This window comes from Mya arenaria, chromosome 13, assembly GCF_026914265.1.
Source record: "Mya arenaria isolate MELC-2E11 chromosome 13, ASM2691426v1".
Lineage (NCBI taxonomy): Eukaryota > Metazoa > Mollusca > Bivalvia > Myida > Myidae > Mya > Mya arenaria.
The window spans coordinates 31673849-31689601 of record NC_069134.1 but is presented as its reverse complement, the minus strand read 5'-3'; the positions used below and the strand labels follow the sequence as shown (position 1 = coordinate 31689601).

The following is a 15753-nucleotide window of genomic DNA, read 5'->3' as shown; positions in this document are numbered from 1 at the left end:
GTTTCCATGATGCGCTACAGACGACAGTCTTCAACAAGGGAGGTAATTACAATGTGGTGACCATTAAAAGAAGTTCCATATGGGCATTTTATCTCCGCCCGTGGGCAAGATAAGAATTTCTAGCATTGTCAAATTAATGGTTCTACCTATCTGAGGTGGGAGAAGAGAATACCTTCCCCTTGGATTCTTGACCAAAGGTGTTAATCAACATATTTTTTGATAAAATGCGCTTTTAAAAACTCTATAACCCATATGCTTGTTTAAAACTTTTGGATGCTATATGATCAAATGCGTAGAGACTGAGATTGAGATTCGACTTAAGTATGTTTGTGATATCGGGGCCAGGGGCCGTTTTCAATAAGCAACTTAGATCGAAACGAAATTAAAGATAGGAAACTAAGTGTTTTGATTTGCCTGAATATTAAGCTGACCAATAGGCTGAATGGAATCATGGAAGCATGTCTAAGGATAAGAATAAGATCAATATTGAATACTGCCCCTGGACTGTACATCGTACGAAATTGAAATAAGAATGAACAAATGTATGTTTTTATTCTATGTTCCTTCAATTCATTTAACAGAATGCAACAAATTCTTATCATAGTTGAAAACGATATATTCATATAAATTGTGTTCTTTATCGTTTGAAGTTCTGTTCCTCTCGTGGAATTGCAATTATTCTTTTAATACGATTCTTGTTATTTGTAAGGCTTCTGGGCGTTGCGTTGTAGTTCCCATCGCATTATTGATGAAAATACTAATTGTCTACAAGGCACTATATGTTCGGTCTAAACAGCTTATTTTACCTCGATTGTGAAGTCATGTGATATGACTCACTATCGAATCCATTTCTTGGGCAGAAAACAGTACAGTGCCTTTGTCGAGGGGTCTTGAAGAATCATCTTGCATTAGAGGGGGTAGCGTTACTGTATGTCACAATAGATTTGATTTACAATCGGTGTGTTTCTAGTGTTTGCAATATTACAACTGTTGCATGTCAATATTTAAAAAAAAAATGTATATATATGTTCTTTTTTGTGTTCAGCTTGGATTCATGTAATTGGGTCCAGATTAATATTCCATAATTGATAACGATATTTTAATGTTCTCGTAATTTATATTCGTTGTTTGTACCTCGTTGAGTATATCTTATTTAGAGACATGGTTCAATTCGACTTTACTGGCGAAATCGAGGTGTGCATCCAAAAACATACTGGTTTTTTTAATAACTAGAATTAGCACGTGACAGTTAATATGATTTTATAAATTGTCACCATTTATGACGAGACACCACTATATACGTCAGGGTTGCATTGCTATGCTGAAATACATGCGTGACTTTTTACTACAATGATACAAATATATTGTTATACGCTGTTATTTTCTTCCGCTGTTATATTATTCTGAACATTAATATTCGAGAAAAAGATGAGTCCAGGAACTGTTCCAACTGTTACACGAAAAACAAATAGGTTTTCAAATAAATGAGCTGATCCAACGTTAATATACATTCCGATTTACCTCTTTATCGCTTATTCTGTGTTTATTTTGAACGGTCAGTGGCATTTTGCTTGTATGAACCCAATTAATGCATTCAACTGTTGGTATCCCAGGTGCAATTTAATCGTTAATTATTTAAATTACCAATCTTTCTACAGCCTGAGGATTCTTCAGGGGATACAGCTTGTATTCGTTTTGGATTCTCGAACTATACTGCTATATGTGATGTAAACAAAGTAAGTAACATCGAAAGAGCGGTTTTGCTAAAATCTGACAGGACTTGAAAACAAACATGTTCTTTGATGTTTTGTAGAACCAAGTTGTTGCTTTTTTATTATTTTTTCCTTTATTTCAATTATTTTCATGAAAGTTGGATACTATTTGTATTTTAAATTGAGATACTGCCTCTAAGAAAAAAACAATTCATTTTTATTTTAAAGTGGAAGGCCTCTCATAATTTTTCTTAAGAATGAACTCTTTGTTGTATGTGTTAACGTGTATATGTACTGTATTGTATACGAATGAGACAGAAATAAACTTTAAACCAGGTTAAGCTAATTTCGTTCAACTTTAATAACATTTGAATTAAGGAAACAAAATGTGCACACCCATAAATCTTCAAACGAAACAGAAAGAAGAGAATTATAACTTGAATTTAGTTGTCTCTTTCGATGTTAAATGACGCAACTGCTGGACATAAAGGCTTCAAACATTTACAGATATGTTCGAATTAGTTATTTATTTATTTTCAAAATCGATAGGTGATACCCAGTTATATTTGATTACACTTGCAAAATGCTTTTTTTTAATTTTCATACGCTCCTTTTATCGTTGTGTTTGTTCTTGTAATTATGTTACACATATGTATAATTTTCTTTACCCATGTCACTGTACCCGTAGAAACGTGTATGTCTGTTATTTGGCAAGTTCATGTTTGATTCATTGAAATAATATTTGAAGACTTAGAGAAATAAGGTCATAATTTATTTGTCAACGGGTGCTTTATTGAAACATTCATAGTTTGTTGTAACAAATGTTGCCACAACAAATAAAGGTAAGTGTTATTGTTTTGTTTGAAGCTGCTGTGTTATAAAAATATTATTTTTCCTCAGGGTTGTTCCAAGTACCGACTTCACAAACATTTTTAACCGTTGGAGTACGAACGTTATCAGTGTAATAATCATAGTTAGTAGTAATAGCAAAACAACTATTGTAAATTTAAGTAAATATTTGGTACAGGCAAAAATAGATGAAACCTATTAATCAATTATATTGTTTAAGTCGTAACCGTATAATCACTGTTGTAACAACAAATCATCTGCATTTCCACAATGTATCTAAATAACTAGATAAACAGCTTTTTATATCTTTTATTATTCACAATATTGTTATACATGAACATTCTCCATATTTCTTGAGCTATTCTTGAATTGTTATAGATATTGGCTACCTTGTAACGATGATCACACGCATGAATATTTTGTTTAATTGTATATATATATATATATATGACGAGATGCTTTGTTGCATAAGTCGAAATAAACTTCTGTTCTGTTCTGTTCTGTAATAATCACCATACTTGATTGAAATGTTTGCCTACATTAATAAAGCAGCATGCTAAAAGCTTTACCAGCGAACAATACAAATATTATGAAATCAGCCTCTTTCCGTTCAATAATACGTTAGACTCATAAAATCAGTAAAATGACCATAATTGCATCATTACGTCATCTTAGGTTCCAGGATTTGACATTTGCTATATAGCATCAGTTCACATTATGATTTCATTGTAAATCAGAAGAAAGCTTTCAAAAACCGGCGACGGTCACGAACCAGTTTTTTTATTAGCTGCAGAAATGGCGTTATAGGGCTTCCCCAGTCCACAGACGCTGTGATTAATATCTATAAACAACATTACACAAACATCATTTCTGTCAAACGGGTATGCTATTTCAGAAATTTATAAGAACTGTAGTAGACGAAAGAAACTACTGAATATATGAACTCATTCCATCTGATGAGCTGGATAAAACTGTTGACATACCCGGCAGTATTTCACTTGAGGCGATTAAAAATGAGTTAAAAATGATCATGGGTTGATTGTTTGGAATTGTTTTAAAATTAACAACGTGATTTAGGACATCGTTGTTAACTTTTAAACGGGATCTAAACATTTGATACACTCACAATTTCAAATAAAACAAGTTCGGCTGAAACAGCTGTCTCAAATCTTGTTAAAGATACAGCAGATCACAAGTGTCCCCATTAAACTTCCAGAGTAGTTATGATTTGAAAGTTAACAATGATGGCGTTAACAACGCTCTATACTTTAACAAAGTTCTGAAAAATCGGCCCAATATGTGATGAAATGATATGGATATAATTAACATATCATAATTTTGCTTTCCTATGCAATATTATTGTTTTCCACATTATTTAAAGTGACACTCTTATTTAAAATCAATACAAACACATGTTTAACAAATATACATTTTTTGAGTGATGAACCTTTAACTAGTACTTACTAAATAATGCATTTATGGGAAATATTAATTACTCAAACAAGATTGCATCCGTGTATTTAATGTCTGAAACCCCAAAAATAGCAAATGATCGGTGAGTGCTAAAAGATTAAGTGTGATCTACTTTCGTCTCATAAGGTAGAAATGCCTTGTTTTCTGCACCTTTCTTTCAAATTAAACTCGGTATCCTTTGTAAGGACCCTTGTTTTCGACATTTATTTATTTTTTATAACATTTGAATTGTGGTAAATCTTATTTGGGAGTAAGAGTGCTTCTTTAATATTTTCTATACAGTCACTTATAACATGTTTTCAAAGGATTACACACATTGGTCCTTTATCAGAGCTCTTCAAATATGACGCCATTTTGTGACGAAATAAAACAGTTTGAAAAAAAAAATGCCTCAAAAGCATTTATTTGCTTGAATATGGAACGTTCTCCATCACTGGATATTCTACCTACTGTTCGACGCAAAGGCTGTACTGGTTAGCGACCCCTTTTCGGCCGGAAATGGAGGTTTTTCCTATATTACTTTTGACACAAGATAGCTATTACGATAAAACTTTACACTCAGATAGGTCGGCCCTTCCGACAAAAACTGTATAATTTGTTTTTTTAAAAATAGCTATGGATTCCGAATATTCCCACGTGCAAAGTACCCCTATAATTTCGCTAAAATAAGCACCCTACTGTACCAATTATTCGCCCACCCCATAAATTCGCTGTTCATACAATGTTTTCATATATTTCTCTCTAAACTATATCTTTAAACATTTTTATTTTATTTGACCAGTCCAGCGACCGTTTAAAACGACAATTGATCAATAAATATAATATGTTAACTATTACATACTGTTTATGTATGTTTAAAATGATACAGCACCTACTCGGTAAGCCACCTCTTTGCAGAATTTGAAAAAGCTACCGGGATTCCTTCTTAAAACATGACCTACACTATGTATGGTTATTTATAGACTTCCGAAGAGGGATAACGCATGTCAGCGATTACCTCACCGTTTTCAGGTTTTACCATTTGCTTTTTCTAAAATTGAACGTAAAATACAGCAATTTATGGTATTTGTATAATTTAACACCGGTTTTTTACTTTATAATGACAAATCAATAATGTCGTCTGATAGTGCAAGGCATAATGAAAATTAAAAAATCCTTACAGGGCCTCATGCAAATGAGCGCGCGCGTGATGACGTAATCCCCGCATTCAACTTACAAGAAGTGTAAACAATGTTTATTTTGGTCAAATTCCACATACTACTTACATTTGAACGCAAAAAACAGCTGATATCTGTCAAAAATGATACTGCAATGAAACGCCATACTGATTTGTGTAAAATATTTCGTTTTGACTGCTTTTAACTGGGTGGGCGAAAAAGTGGTACGGGCGAATAATAGGTCGCTAACCAGTATCCTCTCTCTCTATATATAAATCATTCAGAATTTAGTACTTTTCAAATAGTATCCGTTTTAAAATTCCATTTCTCGTTTGCTTCCTGAAAACATTTTGCAAAACGATTTTTTCAGTCAATGTAATGGACTTGAGGGTTCTGTAAAACTCAATCTTACGATACATAATATCCAGTGTGACCAGTAATCAAGATCCCTGCTGGAATAGAGGAATAGAGGATTACACAGTCCGATTTTAGAATGGTATCTTACATATCGGACGGACGGTATTTTGGCACGAAAGCGTGCTGTGAGTAAAAAGATCCTCATTTGTCAACAAAAAATTTCATCCACTTAACATTATATAATAATAATTTATATATAAGTAAAATGTATTTTTTTATAAAAAAGGCATTGTTCGGGCTCTGTTATTTTCTGTAGAACACATAACATATTCAAAGTATATATAAACTATATGTCGGGATATCGTTTTAACATTCCACCGTTTTGCTACATTTTATTTCTTCGTAACATGATTTGTCAGGACTATTCCAGCTTAGCCTTGTTAAGCAAACATTGTCTGTGACGATCCCATGGGAAATCGTTCTCTGTTTCTCAAGAAGTGACCCCAGTAAAATGAAAATATATGTGATCGCTGTTGATGTTAGTCAACACGATTTACTCGTGGAATTCATTTTGTTCTATGTTGTGATACAATGTAGCATGCATAGCGTTTTCTTTAAAGCTGCACTCTCACAGATTGAACGTTTTGACAATTTTTGTTAATTTAATGTTGTTTTACTTATAATAGAACTTCAAATAAATGGGTCTTTTTAGAAAATGTAGTGGATTCTATAACGAAAAGCCATGGGGAAAATTGTATAAAAACTAGCTTTGTTTTCTGTGTGTTATATGTTGGTTAGATTATACATGCAAACAATTAAATTGTTTAACAGTCATTATTGGATAGACATTGACCAATCAATACTCATTTTGTCTAACTTCAACCAAACCAAATAATGAAACGGTTTTATACAATCGGGTTCACCATTAAAACGTTGAATTATATACAGAAACCAATAAAACGCATACAACCTTAAAGCTGCACTCTCACAGATTTACCATATTTACAACTTTTATATTTTTGTCTTGGAAAGATCAAATTTTTACGTAAATATCTGCAAATAAATGATATAAGATTGCTGACAAAAGATCAGACCGCAGATTTTCATATTTCCGTTCAAAATTAATGTTTTATGGCTTACACCGTTACTAACGGTTTAAGAAAAGTGCATAAAACATCATTTTTTAAACTTTAATGTACAAAGCTGTGATTTAATATTTGTCTGCAGTATTATATCACTGGTTTCCATGGATTCTCTCAAAAATTGGCTCATTCCAAGACAAAAAAAAGTTGTCAAAATGTTCAATCTGTGAGAGTGCAGCTTTAAGCCCAGCGTTTTTTATGAAAGGTCAAACGAGTCTCGGCTTTTGCAAATTAGGGCTCGAGATTTCAACCCATCCGGATAATCAAAACATGTAGTTTGCATTATTAAGATATTATGACTTGTGTGTCTGGTTGAAAGACTGTTCAACGCCCATGTCTATAAACTGAAAGTGGAACATGTTTTTAAATTTCTTTTAGAGTTATTAAATTCCTTCTTCATACAAGGCACAATATATAAATATTATTACATTTGCTTTGTCAACTTTACAGAAATTATAAAACAAAAAAGTGTGTTTGAAACTGAAATCAAATTAACGCCCGGGCGTAAAAACTCAGAAAACTCTATTTTCTTAGACAATAAATGTATCAATTATTTACTCCAGTAATTGAAATTTATAAAATGCAAAGAAACTTGAATCCCCAGGGTAGATTTCGTAAATTGATTCGGAACGAAATGAAGGTCTGAGAACATTTGTCTGTATTTTATGTTATGTAACACATTGGGTAGCTTTATATCACTATCAATTCCTAATATTGAGATTAATATCTGATTGTCTATGAAAACTTTCCTGTTTAATGCACGACAAAGAAAATATTCCCTTTAGTAATAATGCCATATTGTTTCATTTCAATGATGTTACGCGGTAATTGTAATGGCAAAGAATCGACCAAAAATGAATCGGACTATATAGACGCAGCGTTAGTAGAACTTGTTCAAGATAATCTGAAAAATATACTTTGTCGTAAAAATGATAATTTACGTTTCCTTTTATATGACGGTGTTTATGAAATTAAACAATTAGCCTCCAAGAAAAGCGCTCCAATAACTGTATAACAAGTACCGCCAGTAATTCAGTACATATGTATAATAAGCTCATAGGTCATAGCTCACTATTTTGAAATATAATTTGAACAACTTTAATATAAGGAAACTTTTATTTTCATTGGATGTCTATGGAAAAAGAGTGTCTAATCTCAGAAAACATTGCATCGCCATATTGACTATCGACCATATATAAGTCATAAATTCATTTATTTGACGTTGGACATTATGAAATACAGTGATGCACGTTTAAAAACGAGGGTAGCTCTAATCAGGGACATTCTGTCTGTGCACTTACTCCAAAAGCCTAATATGACTAAGATTTTTTTATCAGAGCAGTCGCCGAATGGGCTTTGTCCGAGTGCGAGTATAAATAAACGTACACACCACATCATCAAATAGTCAAGTTAGCGTCCCGGAGTTTATCCATGAAACATCTTTAGCCATCTCTAGTAATTTCTTAACTAAAGTCAATTTCCAGACAACGTCTTAGTCAAATTGTTAGAAAAGGTAAGTGTTTTAACATGACTAGTATATATTACATTGTATGATCAAATTAATGAAACTAAATGTCTTATGTTATGAAATGGCTTTCGATGTTTTACTATTACCTGCCTAGATGAAACAAACAATAAGAGTACAAGGGTTTCATAACCTTATTATTTACGAAATGCAAAAGTAAACGTTCTATTATATTAATCATGCTTATATGGAAAACTACAGAAACAAGTCCAGTAGTCGAAAAGTGAGCTTAAACCCCGCTCAGTGCCACAGGGTCAACGCCAATAACCCAGAACACAAACACAAACATCCGCAAACCAGAAACACGTAAAAACAACACAAAACTCCACAAACAACACACTACATAAATAACACTAGGGGGCATCAAGGTTTATTAGGTACCGTCTTGGAACTGTTATCTAAATGTAAAGCAAGTATTTCCAACGTATGTTGTACAGCCTACCGGAAAATTGGAAAAACTTGGATATACCCCCATCTGAAGTGATTACTGTCATACTTTATACTCATTTGGTATAAACATAAAGTTGAAATAGCATCAATGAGGCTGCGCATTCAGACGTGTTGAATTTACATAATTATACAATTAAATATGATGATTTTGCTATGTTAGTTATGTTCACTTCATTGATACCATATGATGTATAATCATTGAGTAACCACAATAAGTGTAAACTACGTTTCATCTATAAAAGTACTCATTCCTGAGAGAGAGAATATATCCCGAAAAAATCATTCAGTTTAATGTTTTATGTTTGGTATGAATTATTTTAAGAGAATAAAACAAAGGACTGTAATTCCAAGACTATCTACAATTCCAAATAATTTCAAATCAACTGCCGATATTCAAACATTATTTAGGCAAACTCTTTGGCCTTTGTCTGATTGTGTTGAGTCCTAGCGTTTGAAAAATATATTTCTAGCAAATGCGCACAAAAATCTACAAAATAGTTTGTTTTTGTTTTAGCAATATTCGAAATAGCGAAATCATATAGATATCAATCGTGTAAAGCATATTTCAATATAAAATAAAAAATGTGTTTAGATTTCTCATAATAAAACATGTTCAAACTGAAGTGGTGTCCATTAAACAAATTAATGTAAGAGGTATCGGTATAGAGAGATGAAGTACAAAGCATTATTACAGTAATATTGAAACTTCAGGCACAAGCCCAGTTCACAATTAAAACCAGGAGCTTGTTTGGCACAATGTGGAGGCTTATTAAACACTTAACACGACGACACAAATCACCACACATAGACAACACATGCCTAAAACATGAATATCAAATACATTTTGGGGTTACCGATTTGCAAAGGTGGTGTCAATATAACATCAGGTTTAAGGCAAAAATGGTTAGTCTACGAATAGAATATTTAATGACGCGGCGGATAAGTGCCACTATATAGCCCTACCCTCACTCTAACACTAGTGACGTATATAATTATACCCAGCCGCCTATGTCCGTTACTGGATGTTATTTAGTCTTCACAACTCGCAAAGATCAGTGAAACTGGAGTTCAATACGGGAATGCAAACATTTAAAACAATTCCACCACCAAAATTATAAACCTCATTGGAGCGAACATGAATGTGAAGATAATTAATAAAATAATCTGTGAAAGCAACATGAAGAATTGTTGACACCGACAACCGGCAAGTGAGCTGTCTCATTTGCATTGCAAAGGTGATAAAAGCTTTTATTCCTTCGATTGCATTAAGCAAAGTAGAGAATATAGAGGGAAATTGACATAAAATAGAAGGAAACTTAAGTGGTGACAAATAGGCGAGGATAAGGGATAGAGGACTTTTCAAAACATGGGCCACATACAGTCACAAGCAAGGAATTAGCTGAGAGGTTCTGCTCTTAAATGTGCATAATATTAAAAGATATATAAAATGCCTATTTCTACATTGTCTGGCGTACCATTGAAGTAATTATGAATGAAATCAAACATCCAACAGTTAGTTTCCACCTTCTTCTGTATGCACAAACTCAAACGAAAGATATTCATAACTTCTGGAAATAAGTTTAAAAAAGTCCCCATAGACGCCAGAAAATAATTACCCGAAAGTCGTTAGATGGTAAAAATAAGTCGTAAATATTGCCCGTCATACTTAACAAATTCCCTTGAACAAGGTTTTGTTGTTAACTGTGTGCATGTGTCTCAGTTAAGCACGCAATGTAGAAATGGGTCTTTGGTGTACCACAATTTTCACAAACCACCTTTTTTAACAAAAATGGGATCAAATGTTGTCACAAATTTGTCAAAAGTGTGTTGAACTTCGATTTAAGCAACTGTAAACATGTGATCCCCTTTTTTACAACTATTATGAACATGTGTTTTGTGAATTTGTGGCTTTATAAGGCTTAAATAGTTGCCGCTAAACTAGGTGCAAATATTATTACCGGACTCCCGACCGTACACTGAAAATATACATCATACATGTTAAATAGATTGATACATCTACAACAGTTATATAAACATACATTTAAACAGTCAATATACATCTACAAATACATGTATGATCATGTTAATATCTTAAAAAACAAAACAAAAAGATGGCGTAGCTTATTTTGGAGACAGTTTTCGCGTTTGAAACTTTAAAATGTTTAAATTAGCATCATTAGTCGTACCAAAACGTGTCCCCGAGATAAGTCTGCCAATATGCTACGCCACCATGGTAATTAAATGATACTCATTCTGAAAACAAAATTAATCGGAGAAATATTTCATGACAATTTGCATTTGTTTAGCAAGAGCCCAAACGAAAATATAGCTTGTCAGGCGCCAATATCACAAAAATACCTCAAACTCCACTCCTTTTACTATTATATAACATCATAGTTTATTGGTCGTATATATGTACAATTTGTAAAAAAGCATTTTCTCATAAAATATGTCGATTAAAGACTTTGGTCAATATTCCAAAGAACAAAGCTCTACATCAAGAAAAGCAATTAAGAAAAAGTCTTTGTTCTTGGGCATTTACTGAAGTAACTGTTTTGCTCTAGTATACGTTTCGTGTGAAATATTTACAAAATATTTATCAACACACTCGACGAGAAAAACGCTTTTCAAAAGACTGAAAATATGTACGATTTTAAATAGCTTCTGATGATATATGGTAAATTATTTGAGATTAAGATTGAGATTTCCTTGAGTATTTTTGTGATAGTATTGCCGTGAATATCATATAACATTATATCCATGCATTCCTTAATAAGACAGAATTTTTAAGTAATACAACATATACCTATATTTGGAACCTTTAATAACAATCCAGATAAAATGCATAATGTATATTCAGTTCAGGCCTTAAAGAAGATTGATAAGAATCTTTTATTTAAGGATTCTTGCTGTTGTAAGCATATTTATGTATATTTGTATCATTGCTGACCTACGCAGAGGAAAAATGTCTGACAGGTAAAACCACAAAAAAGCAATCAGAATGCAGAATAAAAAAAATACTCGCTGTTGTTGCCCATTATAAATGTTTTTATTCAGTGATACGAATAAAGACTCAAATAACAGGCTGTATATTGCAAAAGCCTTACTATTTGAGGCATATCATAACCCTTCTAATTGATAGCAAAACCGTAAGCAAAAGTATTGCTTTGTCAACACAACTCTATACGATTACATTAAACATTCAAATGTTGACAACTTTTGCTTAACTTTCGATTTAGTGTTGATAAATTATTAAACAAATTTCAAAATATTATATTTCATTTTATGTTAAATAAACCATGTTGTTTTGTTTGTCGATAGTGCTGTAATGAGAATGGTGTAATGCTAAAGACTCTTTTTCTGATATTGCTGTCGGTGGAATATTAGTTACTTTTATCTTCTTTTTGACAATTACACATGTTTTTAGAAAAATAATTTGAAGTCTTAACTTAACACCTTGATTTGTTGGTGTGTTTTTGTTTCAAAACTTATAGACGTGTTTTATACTTACATCAGAGTATCGCAAATGGGCGTATAAACCATCTTTTAATTATACAAGTATGTCTGTTCCTCATATTTTCGTGCTGAGAAACTGACGTGTTTTAATAGTCTAGAGAAAACAAGGTTTCAAACGATTTTCAAAACTATTTGGTGGAAGTGTCTGTCTCAGTAGATTTGTAACTCACCGTCTGCAGTCGTTCAGTACACTCTTCTAAATTTCCTAATATGATTACAAATGCCTGTTATGGCCATAGACGATGAATAATAATGTAACATTTTGGCAACTTCTGCACAGGAAATTTGGTAAATACGCCCATTAATCGGTCAACGCGTTTGGCATAAGACATTATTTTGATTCAGTTGTATGGTTCCTGGAAGAACAGCAGACATTTTTTGACAAATGTGCAAATCTGTAAGTCTCAAATCCAGCACGTCCTCTGTCTTCCATTTTCTTCCTGTAGGTTTGGCGATTGTATTTATCGTAATGCCGGGAAATCTACATAAATCTGTCACCTTGCTCACCATGATGTTGTCGGTCTGCTGTTTAATATCATATACGCTTTACTTAACTTTACCAGATAATGATTGTCGTTGGATGTGTTTCGTGTGTGTTGCCCAGACCCCAATTTCTCGAATTTTCTTAAGCTTAGCAGGATATAATTCCTCATTTAATTTGGCAAGATACATTTTTAAATCTGATGTTAGAAAATGAAAAATAGTTTATGATTGTTATCATAAAGAACATTTCTATCGGAAGTCTTAAATCTCTTGAAAATACTATTAAGCAAAAGATACACAAACAAAAAAGTTGAGCTAAGCTTAATACTGTAATAATGGACTTATTAAAAGACAAGCATTTCGAGAACTTTGGACCTGGACATGTCTTATGTACTTGGTTAACCGGTTTAATTCCAGTTGAAATCATACTGTGACTTGCCGTTCGAAGGCGATAACTGCAACACGTATTGATAACGATAGCTGAATGTTTATGTAGTTTGTTCTTTTGTTGCGTTGTCTGTCTCGGTAAGAGTTAATGCTATCCTCAATCATTGTGACTTAAAACGAAGTTGATATTTAATGATTTGAGATTAGAAAAGTTTCCAATACATATGGGGACCATGGCATTGGTTCCTTAAAACTAAATAACTACTTTTTGTACTGCGTGCAAAGTCAAATAATTGTTGGGTATGTTAGTGAGTGTTTCAGCTTATCTTTCTCCTTTATTGTCACGTACATTTAATCAGTGTAGGTTGGAATTTTTGTTTCGTTTGATTGTCAATATGTTATCTGATTATAAGTAGCTTCCATGGCCGAGAGTATAAGATTGTCATCCCAATCCGACCGTAGAGTACTTTGAGTAAGCGAGGTTTACAGAGCGCACATGGTAGATGCTTTTTCTCAAACCTCAGATAAACAAAATATATTCTTTGTTTTTACATATGGGTCATTCTGTTTCTTTCCCCATGGGCAAGAAAAGGATTTCCAGTATGGCCAAATAGTTGGTTCTAATTATCTGGGTGGGTAAAAAGTCTTTTCTGTACATGTCGATTCATTTCATGAGCTTAATTCACGTATGTATTTACTTTATAACTGTATTAAACAGATTACATTTTACATTAAGTTATAACTCATAAATGAAAGTGAAAGGTCACATTTATATAACACTAACACATGTAAGTCGTTGAATGTTACTTCCGGTTCAACATAAAATGGCGGCAATGATATGTTACTTCCGGTTCAAAATAAAATGGCGGCAAAGATTGTATTGATATGTCTAAATTATCATTATATATAGTTTTAAGGTGGTTTATATGTTTTTATTTGACAAGTTGAAAATAAGATTTTTAACTTGCTATTATGAACAATTGCCAAACAGGAACTGGCAGATGCAAAATTGTGAATCTAAGCCTAAAATGCTTCTTTTTTCATTAACGTTGCTAACGCTTTTCAACAAAATAAAGCATATTTTGTCATAATTTCCAATAATTATAAATAATTGAAGGCTTATTTGAACTTAAATGGTGTTCTGTTATTGAAGGATGCATTCTGCTCGAATGTCAAATGAAATTATTATATTTCGATGTCTGACTATATAAAACGTGAGCGATTCCCTTTCGTTCGTTCTTTAAGTTAACCAATACAGAATAATATATTGTTAAGTTTAGGTCAAAGTATGTGTTGTCAATTATGATATAACGTTAATGAAGCTATGAAAATTTCTTTGATAAATAAGTATTTACTATTGAGTAATAAACCTGCTGCCTTTGTGTACAAAGGTAACACTCCCCATTTGTCATGAACTTAAGCGTGATCCACAATATTCCATATGGTGATAGCAATATATCGAAAGAAAAAAAAACACATTTAAGTTAAACAGTTGTAAAAAGATGTTTTTACAAATTAAAATATGCAGCAATATTCAGCCATATGTATATGTCACAACAACACAGCAAAACAACATGCCTAAAGCATTGTGTGAACAACACCAAGCCTCTATAATGTAAACTTGTCTTATTTCATATTCAAACGCAACGTATATTCCAATAAATGAATGAAACACATCATACCTGCACATGTCTTTCCACAACAGAATCCGTGGTGAGGGCGATCACCGGAATCCCAAGGGGCTGGGCCACCAGCCCCACCCTCTGCACTGTCTCCTCTCGGCCGACCACAAGGAGCGCCCGGAAGTTGCGTCCCTGCAGGAAGGAGCACAGGGAGAGAAAGGATGTGTATATGCTCGAATCTTCCTGCAGGGGCGTGGCAAAAGCGGTGAGTGTTAGGTTTGATTGATGGAGGAGCCGGTTCTCTTGGAATGTTTGATAAAACACGCCGTTGAAGTGGTTATAGTCGGCGGCGTCGAAGACAGCTCCTATACTACCGATGTTGGGTGAAACAGTGTACGCGTAAACAAACAGGGGAAGTGCCGTGCCCAATAGCAAGATACATCGGTGCATCATGTCCTAAATCTCGTGCGCATGTGCGCGTCCAGCATAATTGGTCACATGAGCCAAACACTTTTACAATTACACATTTTGATAACACGTATGATCATAATTTCATATATTTGTGATTTAATGCATGTTCTGACCTCTGCGATTTTAAATGCTGATAAAGAAGATAAATCCTGAAACAAAATCTGAAATGTTTCTTATTTTTACCCATACATTCAAGAAAACAAATACAAACAATGACTCCGCAAGTTGGTTAATTTATATCCATATGGTGTTGAACGTAGGTCAAGCGACAATGCTAAGTACACAAGTTATACTTAAACGAATTCCATTTTTTTCTTAATGAAAATAACTCCCTGCGAATATGCTATTCACTACCACTTTTCAATCCTCGTTTTACCACTTATCATATCTGTACCTCTGAATCAATCTGAGAATCGACGATTTCAACACAGTCATGGTATTGTAAGAGAACAGGAGCACATCCGAGTATTTCCCCAATACCGTACACAGTAGTTGCCGAGTTAGATAATGTTGATACGCCCCATAAAGTGATATACCATGCCACACCAGTAGTTTGCAAAATCGGACAGCTTGTGATATTGGGAACCAATTCTCCAGTAAACTGATAAT

The 15753-nt window shown here is 33.2% G+C and overlaps 1 protein-coding gene across 1 annotated transcript in view; it reads right to left on the bottom strand.

Moving 5' to 3' along the window:
* The window catches only part of LOC128215198 (glutamate receptor ionotropic, NMDA 3A-like), a 74878-nt gene extending 59752 nt beyond the window's left edge, over nt 1-15126 (bottom strand). Inside the window, exon 1 of the mRNA XM_052921906.1 lies at nt 14734-15126. Coding sequence (XP_052777866.1) covers nt 14734-15126 — 393 coding nt within the window. The remainder of the gene's footprint in view (nt 1-14733) is intronic.
* Between the last annotated feature and the right edge of the window lie 627 nt (nt 15127-15753).